Source organism: Tarenaya hassleriana, unplaced genomic scaffold, assembly GCF_000463585.1.
Source record: "Tarenaya hassleriana unplaced genomic scaffold, ASM46358v1 Cleome14, whole genome shotgun sequence".
In the NCBI taxonomy this organism is placed as follows: Eukaryota; Viridiplantae; Streptophyta; class Magnoliopsida; order Brassicales; family Cleomaceae; genus Tarenaya; species Tarenaya hassleriana.
The window spans coordinates 2,566,613-2,591,330 of NW_010964598.1; the positions used below are offsets into that span (position 1 = coordinate 2,566,613).

General features: G+C 36.9%; 5 protein-coding genes across 10 annotated transcripts in view; 2 read left to right on the top strand and 3 right to left on the bottom strand.

Annotated features, from left to right (window-relative positions):
- The window catches only part of LOC104808275 (acid phosphatase 1-like), a 1,853-nt gene extending 1,427 nt beyond the window's left edge, over nt 1-426 (bottom strand). The window contains exon 1 of one of the 2 annotated variants that reach the window (XM_010533927.1): nt 10-426. In XM_010533927.1, coding sequence (XP_010532229.1) covers nt 10-33 — 24 coding nt within the window. In that variant the 5' untranslated portion in view covers nt 34-426. The other variant, XM_010533926.1, reaches the window with a different exon arrangement.
- Nucleotides 427-6,147: 5,721 nt separating this feature from the next.
- Nucleotides 6,148-10,960, bottom strand: LOC104808276 (ceramide kinase). 3 transcript variants are annotated; one of them, XM_010533929.1, is made up of 13 exons: nt 10,678-10,960; nt 10,050-10,220; nt 9,788-9,955; nt 9,576-9,668; nt 8,941-9,033; nt 8,488-8,707; nt 8,374-8,397; nt 8,148-8,235; nt 7,744-7,893; nt 7,435-7,536; nt 6,927-7,292; nt 6,630-6,696; nt 6,148-6,556 (listed from the first exon to the last, which is right to left on the bottom strand). In XM_010533929.1, exons 1-13 carry the CDS (start codon nt 10,858-10,860, stop codon nt 6,419-6,421), a joined length of 1,863 nt encoding a protein of 620 aa, XP_010532231.1. In that variant the 5' UTR covers nt 10,861-10,960; the 3' UTR covers nt 6,148-6,418. The 3 variants fall into 3 exon arrangements, with proteins under 3 accessions (XP_010532231.1, XP_019057473.1, XP_010532230.1); XM_019201928.1 differs by having other exon boundaries at nt 8,524-8,707; nt 10,050-10,238; XM_010533928.1 differs by having other exon boundaries at nt 10,050-10,238.
- Nucleotides 10,961-12,714: 1,754 nt separating this feature from the next.
- LOC104808277 lies at nt 12,715-14,914 on the top strand. 2 transcript variants are annotated; one of them, XM_010533930.2, is made up of 4 exons: nt 12,715-13,363; nt 13,767-13,992; nt 14,235-14,340; nt 14,411-14,914. In XM_010533930.2, exons 1-4 carry the CDS (start codon nt 12,945-12,947, stop codon nt 14,677-14,679), a joined length of 1,020 nt encoding a protein of 339 aa, XP_010532232.1. In that variant the 5' UTR covers nt 12,715-12,944; the 3' UTR covers nt 14,680-14,914. The 2 variants fall into 2 exon arrangements, with proteins under 2 accessions (XP_010532232.1, XP_010532233.1); XM_010533931.2 differs by having other exon boundaries at nt 12,716-13,363; nt 13,791-13,992.
- Nucleotides 14,915-15,351: 437 nt separating this feature from the next.
- Nucleotides 15,352-17,105, top strand: LOC104808278 (transcription factor GTE12-like). 2 transcript variants are annotated; one of them, XM_010533932.1, is made up of 2 exons: nt 15,352-15,578; nt 15,670-17,105. In XM_010533932.1, exon 2 carries the CDS (start codon nt 15,697-15,699, stop codon nt 16,816-16,818), a length of 1,122 nt encoding a protein of 373 aa, XP_010532234.1. In that variant the 5' UTR covers nt 15,352-15,578; nt 15,670-15,696; the 3' UTR covers nt 16,819-17,105. The 2 variants fall into 2 exon arrangements, with proteins under 2 accessions (XP_010532234.1, XP_010532235.1); XM_010533933.1 differs by having other exon boundaries at nt 15,678-17,105.
- A 2,090-nt stretch (nt 17,106-19,195) lies between these two features.
- Nucleotides 19,196-22,852, bottom strand: LOC104808380 (branchpoint-bridging protein). Its single transcript, XM_010534053.2, has 4 exons — nt 22,190-22,852; nt 22,030-22,083; nt 20,063-21,905; nt 19,196-19,740 (listed from the first exon to the last, which is right to left on the bottom strand). Exons 1-3 carry the CDS (start codon nt 22,795-22,797, stop codon nt 20,099-20,101), a joined length of 2,469 nt encoding a protein of 822 aa, XP_010532355.1. The 5' UTR covers nt 22,798-22,852; the 3' UTR covers nt 19,196-19,740; nt 20,063-20,098.
- Nucleotides 22,853-24,718: the final 1,866 nt, after the last annotated feature.

Genomic DNA, 24,718 nt, shown 5'->3' on the forward strand with positions numbered 1-24,718 from the left:
GGGAAAGAGAAGGGAAATGCCAAAAAACCTCATCGGGTATCACCGGAATAGAATCGGATCGAATAAATCGGAAAACCCAAAACAAAATTGAACAAATGGGTCCTCGGGAATCCAATTAAATGATCGGAAACTCACGAATTAACGTGAAATTTCCAAGAAATTGGGGTAACCAAGATAATCGAACAGGGCGATTAATAAAAAAAACTCACTGGAATCGAATCAGGAGACAAGCGGAATCCGAGGGAAAAAAGACAAAAACGCAGAAAGGAATCTCTGTGATAAGAGTATGGAACACGGAATGGAAAAGGAAAACCCTAGCAAAAGTAAAACCTTTCCCTCTACTGCTGATTCTGAATCGAGAAAGAGAGCAATAGGAGAAAGGTACTGTTTCCTTTCGGCAATGGAGGAAGACGGCAAAAGCGAAAAGTGGTCAGTTACGTGTAGCAAAAGCCAGAAAAAAAAAAAAGTAATTATTTTTGTAACAGCCACAAAATCAACAAAAAAACACTGTTTTTTCTTTCGGATCTGGAGGGAAATTAAATGAGAGGATCCGGAGATTCACACGTGGGATCCACATCCTTGTGCTTTCTGATGTGGCAGAATCCAATTCGTCCTCTTTTTCTTTATTTCTCTCTCGGTTTCATTTCATTTTACAACATACCATTAAAAATTAAACACACAAATTAAAAAAAAATGTTTTACCTAAAACACTTTTATTTATTATATAGATAATTATTATCTCTAAATATATAGAATATTTAAATTTTATTAATTAAAGATAAATTTGGAAAAAATAATAAAAATTATATTAAAAATATAAAAACATTATTTATTTTGAAACAAAAAATTTAATCTAAAACGTCATCCAAAATAAAACGGAAAGAGTATAATTTTAACGTGTAAGTTGGGTATAACTATATAAGTTATTTAGAAACTGATGTTTAGGCCTTGGAAATGGTTTTTCTAGTGTTTGGAAGTTAAAAATCTAAAAATTCTTCCGTTATGATTTTTTTATTTCAATTTTTCTAAAAAATTTGAAAGTCAATTTTTTGAGAAATAAGCATGAAAGTCAAAAACAACTCTTTTATAGATTTTAGAAATAATTTCACATTATACATATATCTATATAAAGACAATATTCTTACCATTTTTACCATAACTCATACCTTTTTTGAAAAAGATTTTATAATTTAAGGTATGTAATTCAAATTTTATTATTCAAAATATATATTGTAATCATCTTATATTGTTATTACTAGTATTAATAAATATATTTTTTGTTTTAATGCTAATTTTTTTTTTTGTAATTTTTAAATATAAAATCTAAAATCAAAAACTAAAACATTATATTTACCAATTAATTTTTCTAAAAACTGTAAAAACTATAAAAGCAAAAAACTAAAAACTAAAAACCAAAAACTAAAAACTCAAAATAAAAACTGTTATCATTCAAAAGGAGACATTACATAAATATTTTTAACTGTCGATTTCACTTGCATGACATACCCTTCAAGATCTAGGATTTAAAAAAAAACTAAAAACGAATTAAAAAATATCGTTATCCCTTTTAAAAAATACACGTATCAGCATCTGAAGGAAAAATACCAAAAGTAAAAAAGTTACTAAAATAAAAAAATTTGAAAAACCAAACAGTTTCTTTTCGGCCCTTATTTTCGACAGACAGTTTCATTTCTTCTTAATGTTGTTTCTTCTTCATTTCTCTTTAACTTTGACGATTGTTCTGCGCGATTTTTCTGCGATTTCGTCTTTGCAAGTGAAGTGAATGAAGAAAGGCTTTGTCTTCATCATCTTCGGCCCCTTCTTCGGCTCTTATTTGCGAAGACCTCTAGGTATATGTTTTTGAACTCACTGAAAATCAAAATTCTTAGGATTTCGGGTATAGATTGGGATTCGGTTTTGGGTTCTCTGTAAAGGTTCCGTTAAAGATTTGGATTTAAAATAAACATTAGAAAAATTAGGGTTTCAGTGAAAAATTATCACCGAAATATCAAAATAGGGTTTTCAGATAGGTGAAAAATAATATTTTTCATAAAAGACGTATAGTAATCGTGTCATGGTGATATTGTCGACAGTCGGATGCACTAAAACATAGATTAGTGGCAATATTAGATATTAATCAAACTGGGCGCACCCGTCACACTAGAACGAAGCAAAGTGTTCAAACTCGTCATACAAGTCGCACTATAACGAATTTGATGAATTTAACGAGTTTGACGAGTCTGTTAATGAGTGCTAAATTTATTTTTGCATGTATCTTATCTACCTCAAAACCTAATAGAAAATGAATATGGTATATACAACATCAAATATGTAGAGACACTCTATAGGGATTATCTCACCTTATTGGATAAGGTGAGCGACGAGGTGGTGTATTTTATTCGTGAAAAAATTGCATGTGATATATTTGCGAATGGCAAAGAAGTCACAGTGTCTACAGAGGAACGTTGAGATTCTTCTTCGTGAACCTTTATTTTATTTAGTACGATCTCATTTTGTTATGAATCTCTTTCTTATTGAGTTGTATCTAATCATGTCTGAGACTTTAGCAAAACATCTTTTTTTAATTATGTTACTTTACTAATATTTTTAAATCATATGTATTGTATCTAACCATATTTATTCTATAAATCCGTCAAACTCGTCAAACTCTCGGATTTGGCGAATTTATCATTTCTGAACTATGAACATGTTAATAAACACTTCGTATAACAAATTTCATAAGTAAAAAATAATCGCAACTCTCTAAATTTAACACCTTATTTTGTTTTACAATGCTTCTCTCAAACGAAACCCTAATGTTCTAGTACATTTTATGTAATACATTGGCCTATGGTAGAATTTATCATTTTCTCGAATGCTTTACTAATAAGAAAAACACGTTAAATACGTCATAATAGCACTTATACACCACGTTGAACCTTCGAAATGTAATTTCGACCATCGTTTGACGGCGTTGACTCATCAAACCCGTCAAACTCATCAAGCTCTCGGATTTGGCGAATTTGTTATTTTCGAACCATGAACATGTTAATAAACACCTCATATAACAAATTTCATAAGTAAAAAATAATAGCAACTCTCTAAATTTAACATCTTATTTTGTTTTACAATGCATGTTCTTCCAAACGAAACCCTAATGTTCTAATACACTTTATGTAACATATTGGCCTAAAGTAGAATTTATCATTTTCTCGAATGTTTTACGAGTAGTAAAAACACGTTAAATACATCATAATACCCCTATACACCACGTTGAACCTTTGAAATGTAATTTCGACCATCATTGGACTACGTTAACTCGTCAAACTCTCGGATTTGACGAATTTATCATTTATGAACCATGAACATGTTAATAAACACCCAATGTAACAAATTTTATAAGTAAAAAATAATCGCAACTCTCTAAATTTAACACCTTATTTTGTTTTACAATGCAAGTTCTCCCAAACGAAACTCTAATGTTCTAATACACTTTATATAACACATTAGTCAAGGGATAGAATTTATCATTTTTTCGAATGCTTTACAAATAGCAAAAACACGTTAAATACGTCAGAATAACCCCTATACACCACGTTGAGCCTTTGAAATATAATTTAACCACCGTTTGACTGCGTTGACTCGTCAAACTCTGAAGCCGCAAACATAAAACTCCGAAAGGGTGTTACAAGTTTGAGCTGTATGACCAGTTTGACCAGTTTTATGACTTTGATTAGTATTAAAGTTTTACCAGAGACGAGTTTCGATGAGTTTGACGAGTTTGATCAGTTTGACGATTGTATTTACAATGTAATACACCAGTTAATTAGTACAAATATAAATTGATAATATCATTATATGCACGAACATTATAGACGACAAAACCGTTATATCTACAATGGACGATGGCAGGTTCCAATCATAACAATCAGGAACCGGATGAACTTCTTGGAGATTTTACTTGTTTCGCACAGTAAATGTGCCAGAAAATCGCATCGGAGAAGAGAAATTCGAAGAAAGAGAAGGAAAAAAATTCGAAGAGAGAGAACGTGATGCAGGCGGGAAACAACGATAGAGAAGAGAGAGAAAGTGAGGTAAAGTAGATCTATATTTATTTATTTTAATATATTATAATATTATATATATAAATGAAGGAAATTATAGGGAATCTACATTTATAAGGGTATGTATGATGTTGTCGTTTTTTTTTCTGAGCGAAGGTCTGGCCTGAAGTAAAATGTATCATTTAAGGGTAATTTTGTAATTGCCCCCATTCAAGACCTAATGTCCGTTCCAAGGCTATTTTTTGAATAATTGTATACATACAACACTGTATAATAAAAGAGAGAGAGATGTATCCAATATTTATTAAAAATATGTTTTATTTCATTTTTATTTTATATTCAATTAATTTTAAATTATTTTCTACTAGTTTCCAATAATTTAAATTTAGAAAAAAACATATTTAATCTGTTTTTTAAAAAAAATTCTTTATTATAATTATTCACTTTAATTCGATTTTATATATCCAAACCAAAGATTATCAAATTAAAATATTTATCAGAGTTAGTAACTAATAAGAGTAAAGTAAGAATAAAAATATTTAAAATTATTTTTTAATTTATTTTTAACTTATATATAATTTGATTCGGATTCGAGATCAATTGATTTAAAAAAACAATTTCTATCAATCGGGCGCACAAAGCGCAAATTAGTTATATATTTTTTTTGCAATCTATGTTGAAAATAAATTTCATTTTTAATATTGAAACCTAATAATAATGTCTTTTAGGTATAAATATCAGTTGGTGAAAAACAAATACACACGAAAACAATGAAGAAATTTAAATCTACTTATCCAAGATTGGGTGGCTCAAGCGATAAGGGAGGGAGCAAAGCTCTTTCCTAATCCGCGTTCGAGTCCTCACTTGGAAAAAAAACATTTAAATGGGCTTTCTCGATTCTCGATGTAGTCGGGTCAAAGGTCCGATGAACTTTCGTATTATAAAAAAAAACATGAAACTACTTTCGTGACGAAATGATCTTAGAATCAAATATACATTTATATGACATATGAACAAGTTGCATATGTACTTTAATCCATTGATTATACTCATGTTGTAAGTTAATTCGATCGTCAATCATATAATTTTCTAAAAACACTCAAAAAATATTTTTTTATAACGATAAATATATTAATGCTTCAAAAAATTGTTTGTTTACAACCCGACAATTTACCTAGACTGACCCTTAATACAAAATACCATCAAAAGAGATACAACAAAAAATAATAAAAAAGTCAACTTGCAACTTAACGCCTCAGTTGAGATTGGATCGGAGATGTAATAGATAGAGCCACACATCCTCAAGGGTGGGGGGAAGAGGAGTCGAAGGATGCACCCTTAAAAGGACGACATCACGCACAAACCTGTCAAGTGCCATCCGAAGATTTCCAAGTGAACATGACTCCCGCCTAAAAATACGAGTAGTCCATTCTTGCCAAATAACATATGTTGCCGCTTGCAGGACTTCCAGAGATGAAGGGGGAGGAGGAGCACTATAACAAGCAGATGCGAAGAAACCCGAGATCTGCATACTAAAGTCGCGTTCAAAGAACAGATGAGAGTGTGATTCATGGTCCCCTAGGCAAAGGGCACCGGTAGAAAGTGACCCAATTCCCCAACTTAAAAGGCGGTCCAAGATTGGAAGACGCCGGAGGAATGTTTGCCACAACAGAGTGAAGCTGACGAATGCCACAGAACGGCTAGAGAACTGGTTCGGATCAGATTCCAAGTGGACTTGGAGGAGAACTCTTAACCGTAGGAGTCGGGGGAAATCTTCCGTTCAAACTTATCCTGGCCAGCCCCGTTCGATGAAGGAGAAATCGATGAAATCCTAGTTACTATTTAATTTTTATAAAAAGTCTAATCGAAATCTAGACTGCAAAATTCGAGTAAATTTCTAAATTGATAAAAAAATATAAATAACTATAATTCTTACCAGTTTTATTTATTTTCAATTCAACATATTATAAATTAGATCGGTTCGTTTCGATTTTAGTAAAACAAAATTATAACCCAACGATTGGGTTCGGTTCGTTTGATAGGGTTCAGTAATCACGTATTCTGGCATAATAAAAACCACATAAAAAATGAAATGCTTCCAAAGTCCCCAATGTCATTGTCATATACCCCAAATCTATGGCGACAAAATGTCCAATTCAAAATCTGTTACAAAAAATGGGTTAACCTCACATGCATACATACATACATATTGGTTCAGACAATTTACGCGATGAATATGGAGAAGATGTATTAATGGGACAGATATCACATGTCGAAGTTACGTTACGTATATATATGCTTCATTTGATATGATGATGCTCTCTCTGCAGTTTCCTGGGACATAATTTCTGTCATTATACCTCGGGACCAGATGCAAATAACGGAATGAGACCGCGCAAGACTTGTGCTGATAACTGGTGAGCCTGCAACATCTCCCCGTCCAAGTTCCACACGCTCTCGCTCCCGACCGATCTAAACGTGAAAGCTCGGGTCTGTACCCAAAAAAAAAAACTCAGTGAATTCAGCTTGTAAAAGAGAAGGCTTTTCCAAAGGGAAACACATTACCTTATGGTACTCCACAAACTCGAAGTTCAAAGGGTCACCGCCTCTTTTCGCAAGCTCGGTTAGGTGCCTGTAGTGTATATTCATATCGAAAATGATAATTCTGATATATGCTTTGATGGGTTTGGATTGCACCAACATCCGTAGAACGAGAGATAGAAAATAGACGAAAAAGGCTATGTCGGAGGCAAGAACACAGCCCCAAAAGTTTCTTAGAGATGCTACATTCTATTCCGCAAAGACATTTCAGAATGTTAAAGACAAGTATAAAGGAAGAAGCGGAATACGATTACACATTACCAGAGATACTTAGGACGAGAGCAATCTCTGATGAGTATGAGGTGAACAAAACCATCCGAAAGGTGTGCATCAGCGACCAGACCATCGGGCGCTCTTTCGTTTCGGTTTGATATTACTGCAGCACCTATACTGAGAAACCGCCCTCTAGATCTCGACCATTTCGTTCCTTCGGGACATGAATAATTCCTCAACAACGTATTATCGTCTTTACTATTACAGATGCTGCATCCTGCCCGGCATAGTATTCTCTCCGACTTTATAGAGTTCCGAAATGGCCACGTCTTAGTACGCAGATTGCCATTCTGAGGAGGTGATTTCGCATTCTCTGTTTCAACTTCTTCATATGCCACCTCTGCCTCGTACGATCTGGGAACAACACATAACTTGAAAACGCTAAAAAATAATTGTTTGAAATAAAAATGAAATAGATAAATTTGTCAGAAGTAGCATCTAAAGGAAAATCCATTAATGTTCAGAATATCTTATACATGGTATAATGAAAAAATACCTGTGTTTCAAGAATACTTTAGTTCCAACATAATCGTAGCGGTTAGGACCCATCCAGCGATATTTTTCGCTCTCCGAAATGACATCCCCATAAAACCCGTATCTGGACTAATGAAATCACATACAAAAAGTTGTTAGAGATAATAAAAAATGCATTCCTTGGAGATCAGTGAGACAAAGAACTGAAGCTGACTGGTTATTGCAAAAATGAACTTGCCCACTAATAACAATAAGATTTTAGGCTTCGGGTTCATAAGAGCGAAGAAAAATTTAGGATTCAAGACTCAAACCTAAAGGGTCGAGTCATTACCCGGCAAATGATGCTGCATAGCGAATAAAAGGTTCCATTGGCGAAGAGGAAGTCGTTTTCCACCGCACTACCTGAACTGCATCAAGGTTGACCTCTCTGCCGAGAACAATGTGGAGTGCTGATGTTATGGGATCACGAGCTCCAGTGGTACTGTTAACACGAGAAACATAGATAGAAAATCTTAAAACATTATGCTCCAGTGGTGCTGTTTATACATCCTTTATACACAGAAGCTAAACTGTAGAGACGCAGACGCTAGTTCAAGAACGCAAATGGAGTTGCCACTGAATGACCTAAAGCTCACAGCCAATACCCACGAAATATCTTCCCGTAAAATATGGCAAAGGATTTTATTTTTTACCTCTGACACAATGAGTATACATAAATGATGATAAGAACTGTACCACATAACTACTGCATCAGTTGAACCTGCTGGGATGAGACCAAATCGAAGCCTTTCACCATTGAAGAGATGCTCGGTATCTTCATTCTCTGCAATGTTGTCAGCGCCCCAAAAATATAAATGGAAAAACAAAAACTGATGTTTTCCTAACAAAAATTACAAAGTCTGATTAAGAAAGCAAGAAAAATGCCACTACATGTATTTGCTAAGAAACAAAATAGACAGACCTTCACATGAGCCATTGACTGTCCCTGCAGGTTAATAACACACAGCAATTACAACTAGTGGACAGTTTCCAGAGCTTCAGTTGTGATGAAATAAAGATGGGTCAAAATACATACTGAAATCAGTGACGTTTGACACATTTTGAACTAAACCTGGGAGGAGAGGATGGTCTTCCTTTTGATTGGTCTCAAGAACTTCATCTCCAGATTCAGGAACAGAAGAACTCCCTCTACTTTGAATGGAATGGAAGGAATCCGAAGGAGTCGGTGGTAGAGGCACTTTAAGTCTTGACAAAAGATACCCATTAAAGATTTCATTGAAGAAACCATCACCCCCCTGAATGCAGACCGATATTTTAGGATGTAAAAACTCGATGATGATTAACATACTGGAGAGGGTTCGACAATTATCATGAAACAAGATTTTGGTTCTAAAATATCATGAATCTGAAGATGATATAACATCTCATAATATTTCACAAGTAGACCAAAGGAATCATTCACTACCATGATTTCAACAAGCAGAACTCTAGGGTCAAGACAAAAATAGAAAGAAATCCAAAAACTTACAACAGCTATGACGCCATCATATGAGTGAAGTTCTTCTTTACTGATACATGCCATTACGTCAAATGCATGTCCTGCTCTTTCTGTTACAATCACCTGCTTTAAAACAGAGTTAGACACTACCAGAGAATCCAAACTAAACACCATAGTGCGAACAATAAGAAGATGGAACTTATGAATCTCTTTATGAGAATGGCACTATTAGCAAAAGGGAAAAAATACCTAGAGAGACATGTCTCTAGACAAATGAGGGGTACAAAATTCTCTTAAGTTGACATGTGACACTGACATAACAGCCTACGAAACATGAAAGTTATAGAAAGCTTGTTGCAATAAATGATAAATAAAAATCTCCTTGGAAGTTCAAAGTTCAAAATTTTCACCACACAAATTTGCTGCAATGTCAAGAAAGACTTTAAAAGAATCAATGGAGGACTAATTACAAGATAAACCAGAATGGAGCACATAATTAATATGATATGCAACATGTTGGAACTAAATGTTCTAGATCTAGCTAGGAAATGGATATAATTCTTCCAAAAAGCTAAAATGTAAATGACTTCCGTCATCAATTCAAACAATAACTTTAACAAGGCCAACAAATAATATCAACAATTTACATAACGATAATAGCATACCTTTGTTTTGACTTTAGCACGAGCGAAAATCAGGCTAACAGATTCCCAGGTCTTGCAGCCATTTCCTTTGCCACTTCTTGGATGAACAAATACCTAACCAAGCACCGAGCATTCCTGTCAAAGTGTTCGCCCTCATTTTTATCTGCTCAAGTCATCAAAAGATTCCCACATACAAAAGCAACTGAGTTCGAAATGTGATGAGTAAAATTTACCAAAAGATTTCTTGGTCTTCCTACTTGCTTGATCAAAAAGTAGTTCAGCCAATCCATCCACATCTGGCAGGTCTGTAAGTCCACATGACCAAAAGTATATCCAGCAAGTTTCCAAAGGCAAGGTTCTTTTACTGATTTTTGCAACCCGTGCACAGTAAACCGGTACATCTACAGCATAAAGAACGATAGAGCAAATTCACTACACTATAATCGCCAGAGAAAATTACCAAAACAAGGTTAAACGTAGAGATAGGTATAGAACCTCTTGAGTATGCAGCCGGCGTCCTGGAAAACGTTCTTTGGCATTTCTAAGGCTTGACTTTGAACAATGCAGAGAACCATAGCTCGCAAACTCCACAGCGTAAATATCAGAGAAGTTCATCTCAGTTTCGACATTCTGGGAAGCTCCAATTCCCAAACAGGTCGATCCCTCCTGTCCAACGAACAGTAACTGTTTAAGATAACACCAAAAAAGGAAAACGAATGGCCATTAATGCAAAAGAACCAGCCTGTATTTTTCCTTTTGATCCCTAAGATGGAAATATGGATAAAAGACCAATAGATGAATCCATCCCCCTTTAGTTGATGCCAACTTCTGAATAACTTAGCAGAGTAAACAACCAAAGTGTAATTTAACCGAATACCACGCAAAATCGAAAAATTCCATCTCCTCATCCATTGATGAGAAAATATTGACTCTATAATCTGTTTCCGGATGAACAACAAGATTCCTCAGCTCGAGCACTCGAAACACCAGAAAATTCATACCCAACATACGATCATCCATGAAGTAAATGTAATTCGTTAGAAATCCAAGTAATAATCAGCAAACTCAATCATCTAAATTGCCTCAGGAAGGATGAAAATATGCTATTATAGGAGAAACTCACATTATCCGAAGAATCCAACGACTTCCATGACAACCCATTTGAATTTTGAGTGAGAATAACTTCCCCGACATAATCCAAGAAAAAATTCCCGCTCATAACCGATGATCCACCATCTCGATCCCCATTTCCGTCGGAACCATCTGCTGAACGAGAGAACCCGCAATTATCACCTCGCGACTCCATTGATCCGGTTGATATTACATATAATATCAGATACCAAAGGCGAAAAAATCGATTTGGGTGCTAAGAATTTCTGAAAATGGATGCAGCTGCAACGGGGACAGACCGGCGAATCGCAGATGGAAGACGACTAGTCAAACGGGTTTTCTGGATCCGATTTTGGATAAACGGGTCGGATTGTAATAATGGGCCTACTCTATGGCCCATATCAATGCTGGAAGTCTATCCTCATTCTTCGAGGCTTTTTAGACGTGCATTATAAAAAATACCCTAACTGTAAGATTTATGTGATCCGAATGGTCAGGTTCTATCTTATTACTCATAACATTAAATTTATTATATTTTAATCAAATTATTAGTAAGATATACAAAATATGATCATAATGAATTAGTGTGATCACCATAAATTTAACGTTATAATCAACAAAATCAATATGTGATCACACTATATTTTGGATTGGATCACATGAATCAAATGATCATATGATCACACATGGAGAATGAAATCAAAATAGTACAGTAAAGTTATTTTTTATATAATGCCCTTTTAAACACAGTGAGACCGGTGACAATCATTTTTCCTCCACTAGTTATTTTTAATTTTTGTTTTAAGCTTAAATTTCCAAAATATTATATATATTGGATTTTGGATAACATAGTCCGATTTTAGTTGCAACTAATTTCAAATATAAAAACAGCTTTAGTTTTTCTTATTTTGATTTTCATGGTTTGAATTTTTTATGAGATAAATAACGTTTCTCTATATATGTCCTAATACAACAAAAGGTAGCTTACGAATTAGATGGACATAAAATAGTGGTAGCAATATTATTTTGTTTGAGTTCAACTTCTGTTCATGTTAAATGAGATTATGAATTAGGGATCGATATTAGGTTTAATTATTTTCTGGTTTGTCAAATTTTGTTCGAATCCTATTTACTTAAAAAATGCTTATTTTAAAGAATTGTTCTTTTTATTTTTATATTGTTTTGAATTAAATTAATACGATTTAAAAATTATATTGGACACGCACGTTTTCTTCTGATAGATACCAAGTAATACGAAAATTATATGTGATTAATTATTATATAAGCTTGCAAGCAAAACCGCAAATTCTCAACAAGAGGCCGACACGCAACCAGTATTTTAATCCTTTAATAAGTTTAACCCACTTGACCAAGCAAAATGCCTTAACTTTTACCTATCTTTAGTAATTTAATTTATTTTAATAGATATGCAATCGATAAAAACATGTACTAATAAACAAAAGTAAAGAGGAATTTACATAAAAAAAAAGTAAAGAGGAATAATTGTAGGGTTATGCAAAAGATTTAAAATGAACTGTTTTGTACTAAGTGTTATCTTTATACATAAAAAGGCTTTAAGAAACTAAATTTATAAGTAAGTTTTATTCCTTGTATTAAAAAGAGACATGGGTTTGAAAACTAAATAAATATAAATTTTACATGACTAAATATCCAAATAAAAATTGAAATAAAAATATCTCGTTTCCTTTTTGTATATCTTGAAACAAAAGCTATCTATGAAAAAAAAAAAGCTACTGATTTTACATAACTAAAAAATCCGAAATAAAAAAAATATATATATCGCGTTTCCTTTTAATATCTTGTTCTGTTAATTTGCAGATGAAAATCAACGTTATTAAAGATGAATAATAAAAATTATTTAGGAAACAAGCTATAACATTGTTCAGCTCTCATCCAATTTAATAACATCTTCAACGTCGTAGATGTAATTGTTGAACAATCATATATTCAAATGAGCAGTGTTTTACTTTCAATAGATTAATAATAATATTTCGTTACGTCGTGGATAAGATTGTCGAAGAGAAGAGGCAAGCATGAGCAAGGAACAAAGGAAAGCAAAATACGAATACAAAAATCCAAAGATATTCCAATTTCTCTGCATCAAAATTCCGGAATCGTTAAAGTTAAAAATGGCGAAATCTGTCAGATTCTCCGCGGCTGATCCTAATTGACGCCTTAAAAGAAGAAGCAGACAGAGACAAAACCCACCGAGTAAACGTAAGAAACCTGTCCGAGTCTCATACAGAAAAACATCACCTGATGTTCGGCGGAGGAAGAGGACCGATGGGTGGCGGCGGAGGCGGAGGCATGCTACGCGCCGCCGGGAGAGCTATGAAGAGGACACGCGTTGCCAACGGCGGGATTCAAGAACCCTTCTCTTCTTCGTCGTCGTCGTCTGCAAACGCAGCTGCTTCGAATGCCTCCCATGGCGGATGTGCTGGTTCGGCTTCTAGGCAACCCCACAAGCTGAGTTCTTCTTCTGGGTCGAACCATCTGACGGTTCCGGCATCTGGGTCACCGTCGGAATTCCCGGTGGGCGGTCGGAGCGCGTGTGTGAGCTCTGGTGTTTATGTTGACGAGTTCGAGTGGGTGTCTGAAGAAGGAAGTGACGAGGAGTTTGTCTTTGGCTGTGTTCCTTCAGCCGATGAAGTCCAAGACGCAGTTTCTGCTCTCCGACAGTAATTTTCTCAAACCCATGTCTCCTGCATTCTTTTTTCCTCCATAAATCTGTTTTGTGAATGAGATTTAAGAATTTGGAGTCTTTAATGGGAATTGAGAAGCACGACTGTACAATAAGTAGGCATTGTGATGACAGGAACGCTTAAGAGGTGTCTTTTTACGTCCCAAAGTTGGTGTCGTTTTGGACAAAGCCACTTTCTGTGATTGCGATGGAGCTCTGTCTTGAACTTTATAAGCAACTATGATTCTGCATTACTATTTGACTGTGTTGTGTGTAATCTGAAAGCTTTTTACAGTCTTTTGTCACTCTCAAAACCCTTCTTCTTGTTTACGCTTACCCGAGAAGGGATCTGCGCATATATATAGGAACTAGAGTTGATCTTCAGTTTGTTTTTCCTGAAGGGTTTTTGATGGTAATGGTGACAGATTCGAGGGCAATGTTAACAATACCGATCGGATCCAGAGCCCCACCAGCGGAATGATTATTCAGCAAGCTTCACCGTTCGGGTTGGAACTAGACTGGCTGGAGCCTCCGATGCAACTGTGCCATCCAAGAATGTTGCAGACTCACGGTTACGACCAGGTTTACAATGCATTCCATCTACTTCGGACCGAACCATCCGTCCAGGTAATCTTTCCTGTCGGTCTTGAATTCTTGATCGGTACTGAAATCTGCATGTCTCCTGTTACATATGATTGGATCTTGAACAAAACGTAATTACATGGAGAAAAAAAAAACGCTTGTTTCCTGTTGAACCTGTTGAATGTGCTGGAATCTCTGGTTCATGGGAATCTTCTTTCAGAAATCCGAGCTCGTTATTTCGTTAGATTTGGATGACATGAGTAGAGAGATTTTCGGGTTTTACGCAGAAAATGGTAGTATCTCTCTCATCAGACAGAGCAGTTTGGGAAGCTGTCATGAACAATGAGGTGGTACGCGAGATCAGGGAGCTATACAACAACGGCACGAGTGAAGGTATTACAAGACACAACTAAACTTCACATTTTTACACAGAAATCTGATAATGGCCTATTGTTCGAAGCAGGGAACGAAGAGGAGAGACCAGGCGAAGAAAACAAGCCAGGGGTTGATTTCATAAAGTGGGTGTTTGACAACACAAAGGCTAAAGCCATGGAAGTGATGGAGAAGATATCGAAGCTTGTTGCCGTGTTCTTCAAGAAACAAGACAATGACGATGATGACAGCAGGAAAGACAGCAACGAGCTTGAAGAAAGGATAAGGACATCGGTCCTGCTCACGGTCACGGTCATGCTGGTCGTGATCGTGTCCCGAGCCAGTCCCACGGCCTTGTGATGGAATCCAATTTGACGACATTACACAGAATAAGCTTTTTCTCTCTGCCACCTTTTGTTTTGTTCATCTTTGCTTGCAAATCATGTTTCTAGAGTCTGGGCTCTGTACTTGATTTGACATCTCGTACAAGTTCCTGCCTGTCTTTGTCTGAGATTCCCTTAGAATGTTCGGAGAGCATCGCTCTCTCCTCTTTCACGAATACGTACGGCAACGCGTCTTTCTTCTTTTGTTACCAGAGAGGGTTCTGCATTGATTCTCACCTATGATATACAGAAGGTTGGCCTCATATGTGTTGCTAGCTTGTGTAGAATGTATGGTAGAACATCTAGCTTGTGTATCACATTTAAATGATAAATGTTTCTTGTATCGTTTGCAAACTTTTAAGCAAACTGATAAAACCCGCTCATAATAGACCCAATTAAATCCCAAGACTCGTGGATATAAAAAATATAGTAAAACTTAGAGGATATTGAGATACAAAATATATTTTCTTTAGATCATTAGTAAAATAAAAGTGATTTATTGATTCGGTAATATAAAATTTACAATATTGTTTTGATGACTGTAGTTTTAATTTTTTTTTTAAATATATGTTTTTTGGCAGTAGATTATTTTCAACGGTCATAATCCCTCCGCAACCTCCCTTTTCATTCTTTCCTTTTTTTCTGCTTATTTAAGTGTACTAGCGTAGTGACAGTTCCGTAATTCTGGTAATAACAAGGGCCACATTCGGAATATCGCTTTTTCCTTTGCTTCTGACTGACGTAGAGTGGCATTTGCTTGTATATAAAGGAGAGCGTGGAAAGGCAGTTTCGAGTTGCCACAACATTTTCCTCGTTGCTTTGAGAAGAAGAAAGGTTCGAATCATCTTTGCGGAAAGCCCTAGCAGAAGAAGAAAGGTTCGAATTAGGGTTTTTTCAGAGAAACCCTAACTTTCTACTTCGTATTAGGGTTTACAAAAAATCGGACTAATCTTTTGCTTCGTGCTAGGGTTTCAGGTTCTCACATTTCGCTACAATGGTCATTGTACCAAAACTGGTGATCAAGTTGGGGAAAGGAGTTTTCGTCGCGAACGGCTCCAGAAAGCGTGGAGCTGAAGAAATAGATGATATTCAGACAAAGAAGAAGCCGAAGGTGAAACAGGACCAGAGTGTGACTCCGCATTGTTCTGTCCTACTTGAATCGGCGATGGAGCATCGCTTCGGGTGGGTCTTCTACGAGCCCGTCGATCCTGTGAAACTAAATCTTCCCGATTACTTCTCGGTCGTTTCTGAGCCGATGGATTTCAAAACCATCGAACGCAAGATTGAGAAGAACGCATACGGTACCGTGGACGGGTTCGCAAATGACGTCAGATTAATCTTCTCCAATGCGATGTTGTATAATCCGCCGGAGAATTTGGTCCACAAGATGGCGAAGGAGCTGAAGGAGTTCTTCGAGGCTGTTTTCTTGGATAAGACAAGATCCGAAACACAAGCACTCTCTCCTGTCTCAACGTTAGACCCAACAGTAGAGAAGACCAGAAAGAATGCAACAACAAAGCAGAGACTTGTTAAAAAGCTCAATCACGGCCCTGTTGGAACCCATTTGACTCTGAAACGTTGCTCTAAACTTGCCAATGTTGGTTGTGATCGTGAAAATGGGGCTCCAAATTTTGATGCCGGCCATTGTGGTTCATGCTGCATGGTTACTACTGACAGTAGCCTCCAGTTCCGTAGCACGACTGGCAAAGATCTCGACTTAGAAACCGGCAGCGCATCATCATCAATAACTGCAGATTGTATGGCAAAGAGAAATTCAGGTTCACAGCATACCAGCAAGCCAAATCCACATCCTGATGGATCTGTCATTTCTGTTAATGAGGACGATGGTCGTTGTCTTTGTTCTTCTCAACCTCGCACAAGTATTTCACCAGACCCGCAGGGGAAAACAACAGCAATTGGCGTGTCCTTATCTCCAAAGAGAGCTCTTCGTGCTGAATTACTCAAGAGCCGATATGCTGACACAATCCTGAAAGCCAGAAAAGTCCTTGGCCACACTAGCAAAACCGATCCAAAGAATAAACAACAAGAGAAAGAAGAGCTAGAAAGAATGCAGCACAAAGAAAAACCTAGAATTGAAGCTAAGGTTGCAGTATGAAAGACGGAGCAGCAAATGCAACGGGAGAGACAACGGCTCGCTCTACAGAAAATGGAAGAAGCTGCCAAGATAGAACAAGAGGGCAACAGGGTGGTGGAGAGGGAACTGGAGCAACTCGCTCTCCGTAGTATGAGGAGTCCTCGGCTGCTCGAGAAGCTTGGTCTATTTCTGAAAGAGGATGATGGTCTCGATGATACTGAGTCAGAATCGTCTGTTTTGGTGGCAGATCTTGAGGAAGGGGAGATATTCTAGAGTTCTTTGATTGCATACTCTGATGTAAATTTTGACCTGATGCATACATATAACAGTGAATCCGTTTTAGAAACAAATCACATTCCCATAGTCTCTGCCTTTTTCCTTCACTCCCCTCATACTAAACAAGCATTGTCTTAAAAATAACATCATATACGGCGAAAGATATACCTCAGATGTGTCATAAAATTGCCTAATATAGTAAAAAAGAGACAATAACTCAATTCTCATTCAAGAGTACAAATAGGTAATTTGGCATATTGATAAGGAGAAATAGATAACTTATCTCTTAGTTAAACCATAATAACACTTCCCAACAATTAGCGGTATCCAAATTTCACGGACATGGAACATGGCAGAGATCGCAGAAATGCCTCCATTCGAGAAACAGAAGTAGCAAACAGAGTTAAATCATCTCAAATCAAACAGATTTGGAGCGTGGATGATGATGGGAACGAGGAGGATACACAACGCCAAGCTCGAGGAATCGGTCGACGGAGGAGATCATGCTGGAGAGTTACGATTTGGCTTTCTCTCTCAGCGGAGCCATTTTTCCGGCGATGACGACGACGACCTCTTGAATTGGTGGGCACTGGCTTATATTCAGAGGCGAGAAGATCTCGCATTTGACTCGTGCACACGTCATCTTTTCTATAACTGGGTCCAACTTGTTGCTGACGTGGAAAGTCTGATTGGATATTATTTTATATCGAATTTTAATGATTAATTATGAAATTCATTAGGGTGGTCTTTGTATTTTGTACATAAAACTCTAAATTAGATTGGTATCTTGTTGTCATGGTATTTACATGCAATGAATATATCAAATAATGTATGATAAAAAAACAAGAATAAGCTTATTAAATAAAATAATTATCTATACATCGAATACATACTACAACGTTGTTTTTCGTGTTTTTAGGGAAATAACATGTAAAATTATTCATGATAAAAATGAATAACAAAATTTATTTATTTTTTTTAGAAATTTTATGAAGGATAAAGTTTTATTCCTGTTTATGGATAAATAATCTTCTATTAGGGTGTCTATAGAAAAATAATAGTTATTTTTGTATTATTTTCTAATACTTAGACAAAAAGGTTCCGTACTTTTTTTTTATAATTTAGAAATTCAGATACCTTTACTCTAATTACATCTCTCAAAGAATCGGAAAAATCCACATAAATATCTTTTCTATATTTGAATTTGAACCCGAAATAAAAGTATTTACTCTAATTACATCTCTCAAAGAATCGGAAAAATCCACATAAATATCTTTTCTATATTGAATTTGAACCCGAGATAAAAGTATGTTTTGCATATAATTATCAGTAGATCATCTAAACTTGGGAAAACTTATGTTTTCCATATTTGAATTTATAATATATAAATATCTTTTCCATATTTAGGATATATAATTCTCAAAATACCAACTCCTCCTTTAATTATTGGATTTTGTATTTTCTCAATGTTAAATATATTTCCTCTTACTATTATTTAGGGGATTGGGACATTGGATATGTTATTAGAGTAAAATTGAATCGTAAGTTAACGTTATTGCCGACTTTATTTTCTTCGGTGAAAATTTTAAAAATTACATGTACCAATTTTTAAAAATTTAAGGGGCTCACAAGTTTTTTTTTTCTTGTTGAAATGTAAAAGCTGTTAATTTTATGAAAACTAAAAAAACAAATGATTAATCATCTAAAATACGAGTAGAAGACTCTAATTTTTTAAAAAGAATATAAAATATTAAAAAAGTAAAAAAGTAAATTTTTTTAAAACTAAAAAATAGAAATTTTAGTTAGCCCACATCATCATCCAATCATAAAATTGAAAAACAATGTTGGAACTAGACTAGATGAACAATACAAATCGCTACAAAAACATCGATATGGCAAATTAAACATTATAAATCACTATGAGGATTCTAGATCCTCTTATTTTCTGCAGCAGAGAGACCAGGCGTTGGCTTTCTTATTTGATTAAGAGTTCACAAACAACACCCACCATTTAAATCTGATCCACAAGCTAAAGATTAGATATGCCCATCCTGCCCACAAAGAAGAGAAGCTACAAACGATGATGAATCAAACAGATCATAGAATAAAAGATCGAACCATCAACACTGCCACTGAGCCATTTATCAAAACAAAACATACCCACCCAAGAAGCTGTCTTCACACCAGGCAGAGTGGCCACATTCCCTGTTCATACAGGGGATGGAAAAAAGACAGCTTCAGGAGGAAGAGGATCATTAAAGCAGAGATAAAGAACATGTTTCCGACTACACGACTATAAGTTGCATGTCCCAGAAGAACAAATAAACGGTACAGGAGAAATTGTCAGTGACTGAAATGAAACCTGCTGAAGGCAAAGAGTAACACACCCATCACCACTGGAAATGAGCAGACGGCAAAATGTATAAAGAGGAAACAATAACCACACGACACGATTTAATCCTATAAAAAGAGCATCAAATTATTATCAGTGATAAGATTTCTAATGGCCTCTAGGAAACACCACACTGTATGAGTTGAGAGCTTTCCAGCAAGGATCACTGCACATTTCACAACAGCAGAGCAAGGTTAAGATGTGAGTCCCCAAACTTCCAACAACAAAGATGACACAAATAAGGTTACTTGAGCTCCAAGATACTTCACTCACATCTGAAAAGATTAAGAATACCAAACAAAAGAGAAACTGTGTTAAAAGAGATATATCAATAGCAATACAAGCTGAATGTGAAAAAACAGTGTACAAGAACCGTTAGCCTGCACACGGGAAAATCAGCAAAAGCAGAAAAGATAACAGCAATCTGTTAAAACCCAACATGATGGACCTGTTTTACACTGCAAGTCTACAAAATTTATCTGATTCTACAACATAAAAACAACAAGAGAATGAATCGTCTCATCATTTTCCAAAACTGGTTTGATTTAGCCCCTAAATTCAATCGAAAGACAGATGAATTAAGTATGGGAAGCTTACCTCCCCCCGCTGGTAGATTCTTCTCATAAGACCCTCTTACTTCATCTCAGCCATAAACTTCTCATACTCAGCATCTCCAACAGAAGCTGAATTCTCTACAGAGGTAATAGGTGGCTGCACTGGAGGCCTAGGAGCCCAAGGCATGTTCCCCATACTCTGTGAATGGCCAGCTGTGGGCATAGGAGGATTAGGTGCCCATGGAACATTACCTGGACCTTGTGAGTGATGAGAAGTTGAGACAGGAGGGCTGGCGGCCCATGACACATGGCCCACGCTTTGAGAATGATCAGCAGACGAGACAGAAACTGGAGGTGGTAGAGGTGGAACAGCATTGTAATAAGATTGGTAACTCATGTAAGGCGGCTGTCCAGACATAGCTGCAACCGAGTTAACATAGACGTTTGGCGGGGCAGATGGAGCAGAAGTACCACCGTCTGACTGCACCCCTGGTGGGAAGCTTTGCTGGATTTCACCAGAAGTAGCATTTTGAGATGCAGTGCCAGGCGGAGGAGCTTGTGCAGCAGGGGGAGGCAGAGGATACTGCATTCCATAAGGAGGCATAGGTTGACCAGGAACGGGAGGATAAGAGCCAGGAGGAGGAGGAGGTGGAGGGGCATAAGGCGAATAAGAAGGAACAGGTGGTGCCCAGGGAACCGGAGCTGTGGAATAGCCCACAGGAGGGGGATTTGGCAGAGGTCCACCAGTAGCGTATTGCTGAGAAGGATACACACCAGCAGGCTGGCTCGGTGGAGGATAACTCGGAGGTGGAGCTGGAAGGGCTGGAGTTGCTGGGGGTGCAGCAGGCTGTGGTGGTTTACCAGCAACCCTGACAGCAATTGTTCGGCCCTCTAATCGGTAGCCATTCATGGCCAGTATCGCACTATTGGCCATCTGGACATCAGCATACTTGACAAAACCATAGCCCTTGCTCAGACCAGTCACACGGTCCTTGATCACCTTTGCCATTACAATCTCACCAAAGGATGAAAACAAGTTGATCAAACCATCGTCCTCAAACATTGGAGGTAAGTAACCGATGTAGAGATTTGTCTCATCATATTCCTTGGAAGGTTTGATAGGAGTCGAACCTAAGCCTGGATGTGCACTTCCCCCACTCCCTGAATTGTTAGCCCAGGGTGGATTACTTCCAGAGTTGCCTGATCCAAGGGCCAAGGGAGAGCTTTGTTTAGTTGACGATTCAGGGACAGTCCCTCCTAGCTCCGCCAAGAAGCTCTGATATTCATCATCCATTTTTTTCCCTGTCGTACCCTTCACCGGGCAATCGATAGTTGGATGTCCACCATCACCACAAATCTTACAAAGTACATCACTCTTAAAGGTATTTGTACGCGAAGGACAGGCATACTGTCTATGTCCTGGCTCACCACACAATCTACAGTATTCTTCATCCCTTATAGTTCCATTCAAAGTTGCAAGTTCCCTAAGCTGTTGCCGTTTGTGTTCGTTCAGCACCTCATCAACAGGCTGCAGGAGCTTCTCAACCATAGCAGCAGCAGCATCAAGAGATTCCTGGGTTTCAGCTTCAACTAAAACATGCAAATCCTCGTTTTCCGCAGGGTCATATTTCAAATCCTTTTTTTGCTGCAATCGACCTTCTTTCACTGACCCTTTACCGCGAATTACAATCTTCGCACCAGTCTCCCTCTCCATTCTCTTCTGGGTATTTCCTCTTGGGCCGATGATAAGACCAATGAAATTGTACCCCGGATACTCCTTCATCGGTATGTAAAGCTTCTTCTGGAGTTTGGGTGGCCGATAATCTGCCGGAGGTTTAAACGCCGGATTCTTCTTGATTATCTGAGAAATAATTTCTTGTCTTTCCCTGGACGATGGTCGTTGTCTTTGTTCTTCTCAACCTCGCACAAGTATTTCACCAGACCCGCAGGGGAAAACAACAGCAATTGGCGTGTCCTTATCTCCAAAGAGAGCTCTTCGTGCTGAATTACTCAAGAGCCGATATGCTGACACAATCCTGAAAGCCAGAAAAGTCCTTGGCCACACTAGCAAAACCGATCCAAAGAATAAACAACAAGAGAAAAAAGAGCTAGAAAGAATGCAGCACAAAGAAAAACCTGGAATTGAAGCTAAGGTTGCAGTACGAAAGACGGGGCAGCAAATGCAACGGGAGAATATATCGGTTCTGGAGACGGAGACCTCTGTCCCTCCGGTCGATCGTCCAAAGGCATACCAGACTGCAGCATCCTACTGATCTCAAGCAACCTACTATTCAAAGTCTGAATCTCGGGATCAAACTCAATACCTCCCGTAAAATCCTTCATGAAGTCAGGGAGCTGAATCACCGGCTTCGGCTCATCATCTGCCCATCTCGACTTACGCTTTTTGGTAGCAGTGCTCGAGTCCCCAGTGCCACCGTCCGAGATCGTGTTATTCAACTCCGACGGCGGCGGTTCCCACCGGCTCCGGCGTCGCCTCCGGCTGGTAGTCTCCTCCTCTCCACCGGACTGATCCTTGTCGGCGCCACTCTGAGTCTTGCTAAATCCGTTCTCCGAAAGCAGCGGCGGCTGGATCTCAGGCTTCAACATCGCACCGTTATTCTCTGTCGGAGGCACAGAAGAGCCGTTTACACCATCGGAAGCAGGAGTTTGGTGATCCAAAGCCGGGGATTCACTCGAAGGGACAGAAGAAACAGCTGTGTTGGAGAATTCGAGGGTTTCGGGAGACAGATTCGCGCGGTTTAATAAGACGGAGTCCATTACCGAACTTCGAAGCTAGGGTTTCAGATCGAGAGAGGGATAAGAGATCAGAGAAGAAGAAAGTACAAATTGACAAAAACGCGTAACGAGAGAGGTCTTAAAGAGGGTTAGGACGGCATCGTATTGGGTTTGGGTTGGGCCAAGGTCCATTGGACCGACCTCCAGGCCCTAAGGAACTCTACGATTCTAAGCCCAATTGAATCTTTGTAACAGTTATTTTTCTTTTTAACATTTAAAAAACAAAGGGAATCTTATCATACGACCAAAATTAAAATTTTAAAATTAAGATAAATAATAGTTATGTATCACTTAACTGGGTATGTATTGTATGGTACCGCGAATATCCGTATCTATATATATAATATTTATCAATTTAAAATTAAACCAAATATCGAATAAAATAATATATATTTTGATTCAAAAATATATTTAAAATTTGAAAATTCTTAAAATATGAGAATATATATAGATTTCTATAAAATTTCTCAAAGATACAAAATAATTTTGAAATTCAAAAGATTAGGATAATAATAGAAACATTATAAAATCTTAGATATTTTGATAAAAAAATTTGAAATACAAGAATAATTTTATCTTATTTATATATATATATATATACGGGTATCCGCAAATACCCGTTTTGTAAATCTCCAAAATCCGAATCCAAATCCGTCATATAGGTTTTCCACCTTTTATATTTATTTTTCATTTTCATTAAATATCAAGTATCTACTCGTCGAGTACCACGGGGCCATATACTAGCAAATCCAAAGATTATGGGTTTTTTTTAGTGTAAATGTTCATCCCTGGTTCTTTTATCATTTATCTTTTATTTAGGCTTTGAATGGTATTGGTTTTTATTTTGGGTTTTTGGTTTTAGTTTTTGGTTTTTGGTTTTTAGTTTTTGGTTTTTGGCTTTTGGATTCTGAAAGTTTATAAATCTAAAAAAAAGTGGCTTTTAGTTTTTAGTTGATTTTTTTCATAAAGTAGATTTCCGGGTTTTTAGGAAAACCAAATTTCAAAAAACTTGATTGTCGATTTTTTCACTTTTTGAAATCTAAAAACTCTGAAATCCACCTCCCATTCAACACCTTAATGTTGTAGGATTTTAAAAATGAAATTTGAAGAATCATTAATTTTAAATGTTCCCTGTTATATTTAGAAATTTAATAAAGTTAGTATGTTATTGTATTAAAATTAAAGAAAATCTATTAATTGGATATAAACTAATTAGTTGATTGTTAGTTAAGGACGGAATAAATATAACTTTTTTTTGCAAAAACTGCTTCGAAACTATTTGTAGAACCCTAATTAATATTGGATCAATTCTTAATTATTTAAATCAATTCCATCTGTGTATAATTCCAATCAAATCAAACTGATGGTTTCCATGTTTATTATCGAATTCTTAATGTGTTCAATAATTAACAAATTTCTCTATAATCCCTAGAAATAAAAACTCGTTTAATCTCTACTTAACCCTACGAAAAACAAGATTAAGAAACTCTAAACATTCGATGGAAAAGAAGCCTCTTCTCTTTTTAGTAGATCTCATGGCTAAATCTCTTCTATAGGCAAAGTCTTCTTCTTCTTCTTCCTCTTCTTCTCTGCAAATCAAAGCTCTCTTGTCATCTACGCCGTAAAATACGTCCTCCGTAGAAGTTCTCCGTCGGCAGAGTCTATCTCCGGCCGCCGGAAAAGACAACGGAATGCAAACAGACGGCGGCGCCTCAGTCGTATGCGATGGTTGGCCGCCGGCGCCGGCGTCAGAAGTCGGAGCTCCTCCGACCATGTGACGGGGAATGTGTTGATCCTCTGTGGGTCAGAGAAACGAAATAGAGAGGGATGTTTTGATGAGTTTAAAATTGTAATTATTGTTATTTATAGGGGAAATAAGTTCCATTCTTCTATAAGGATTAGG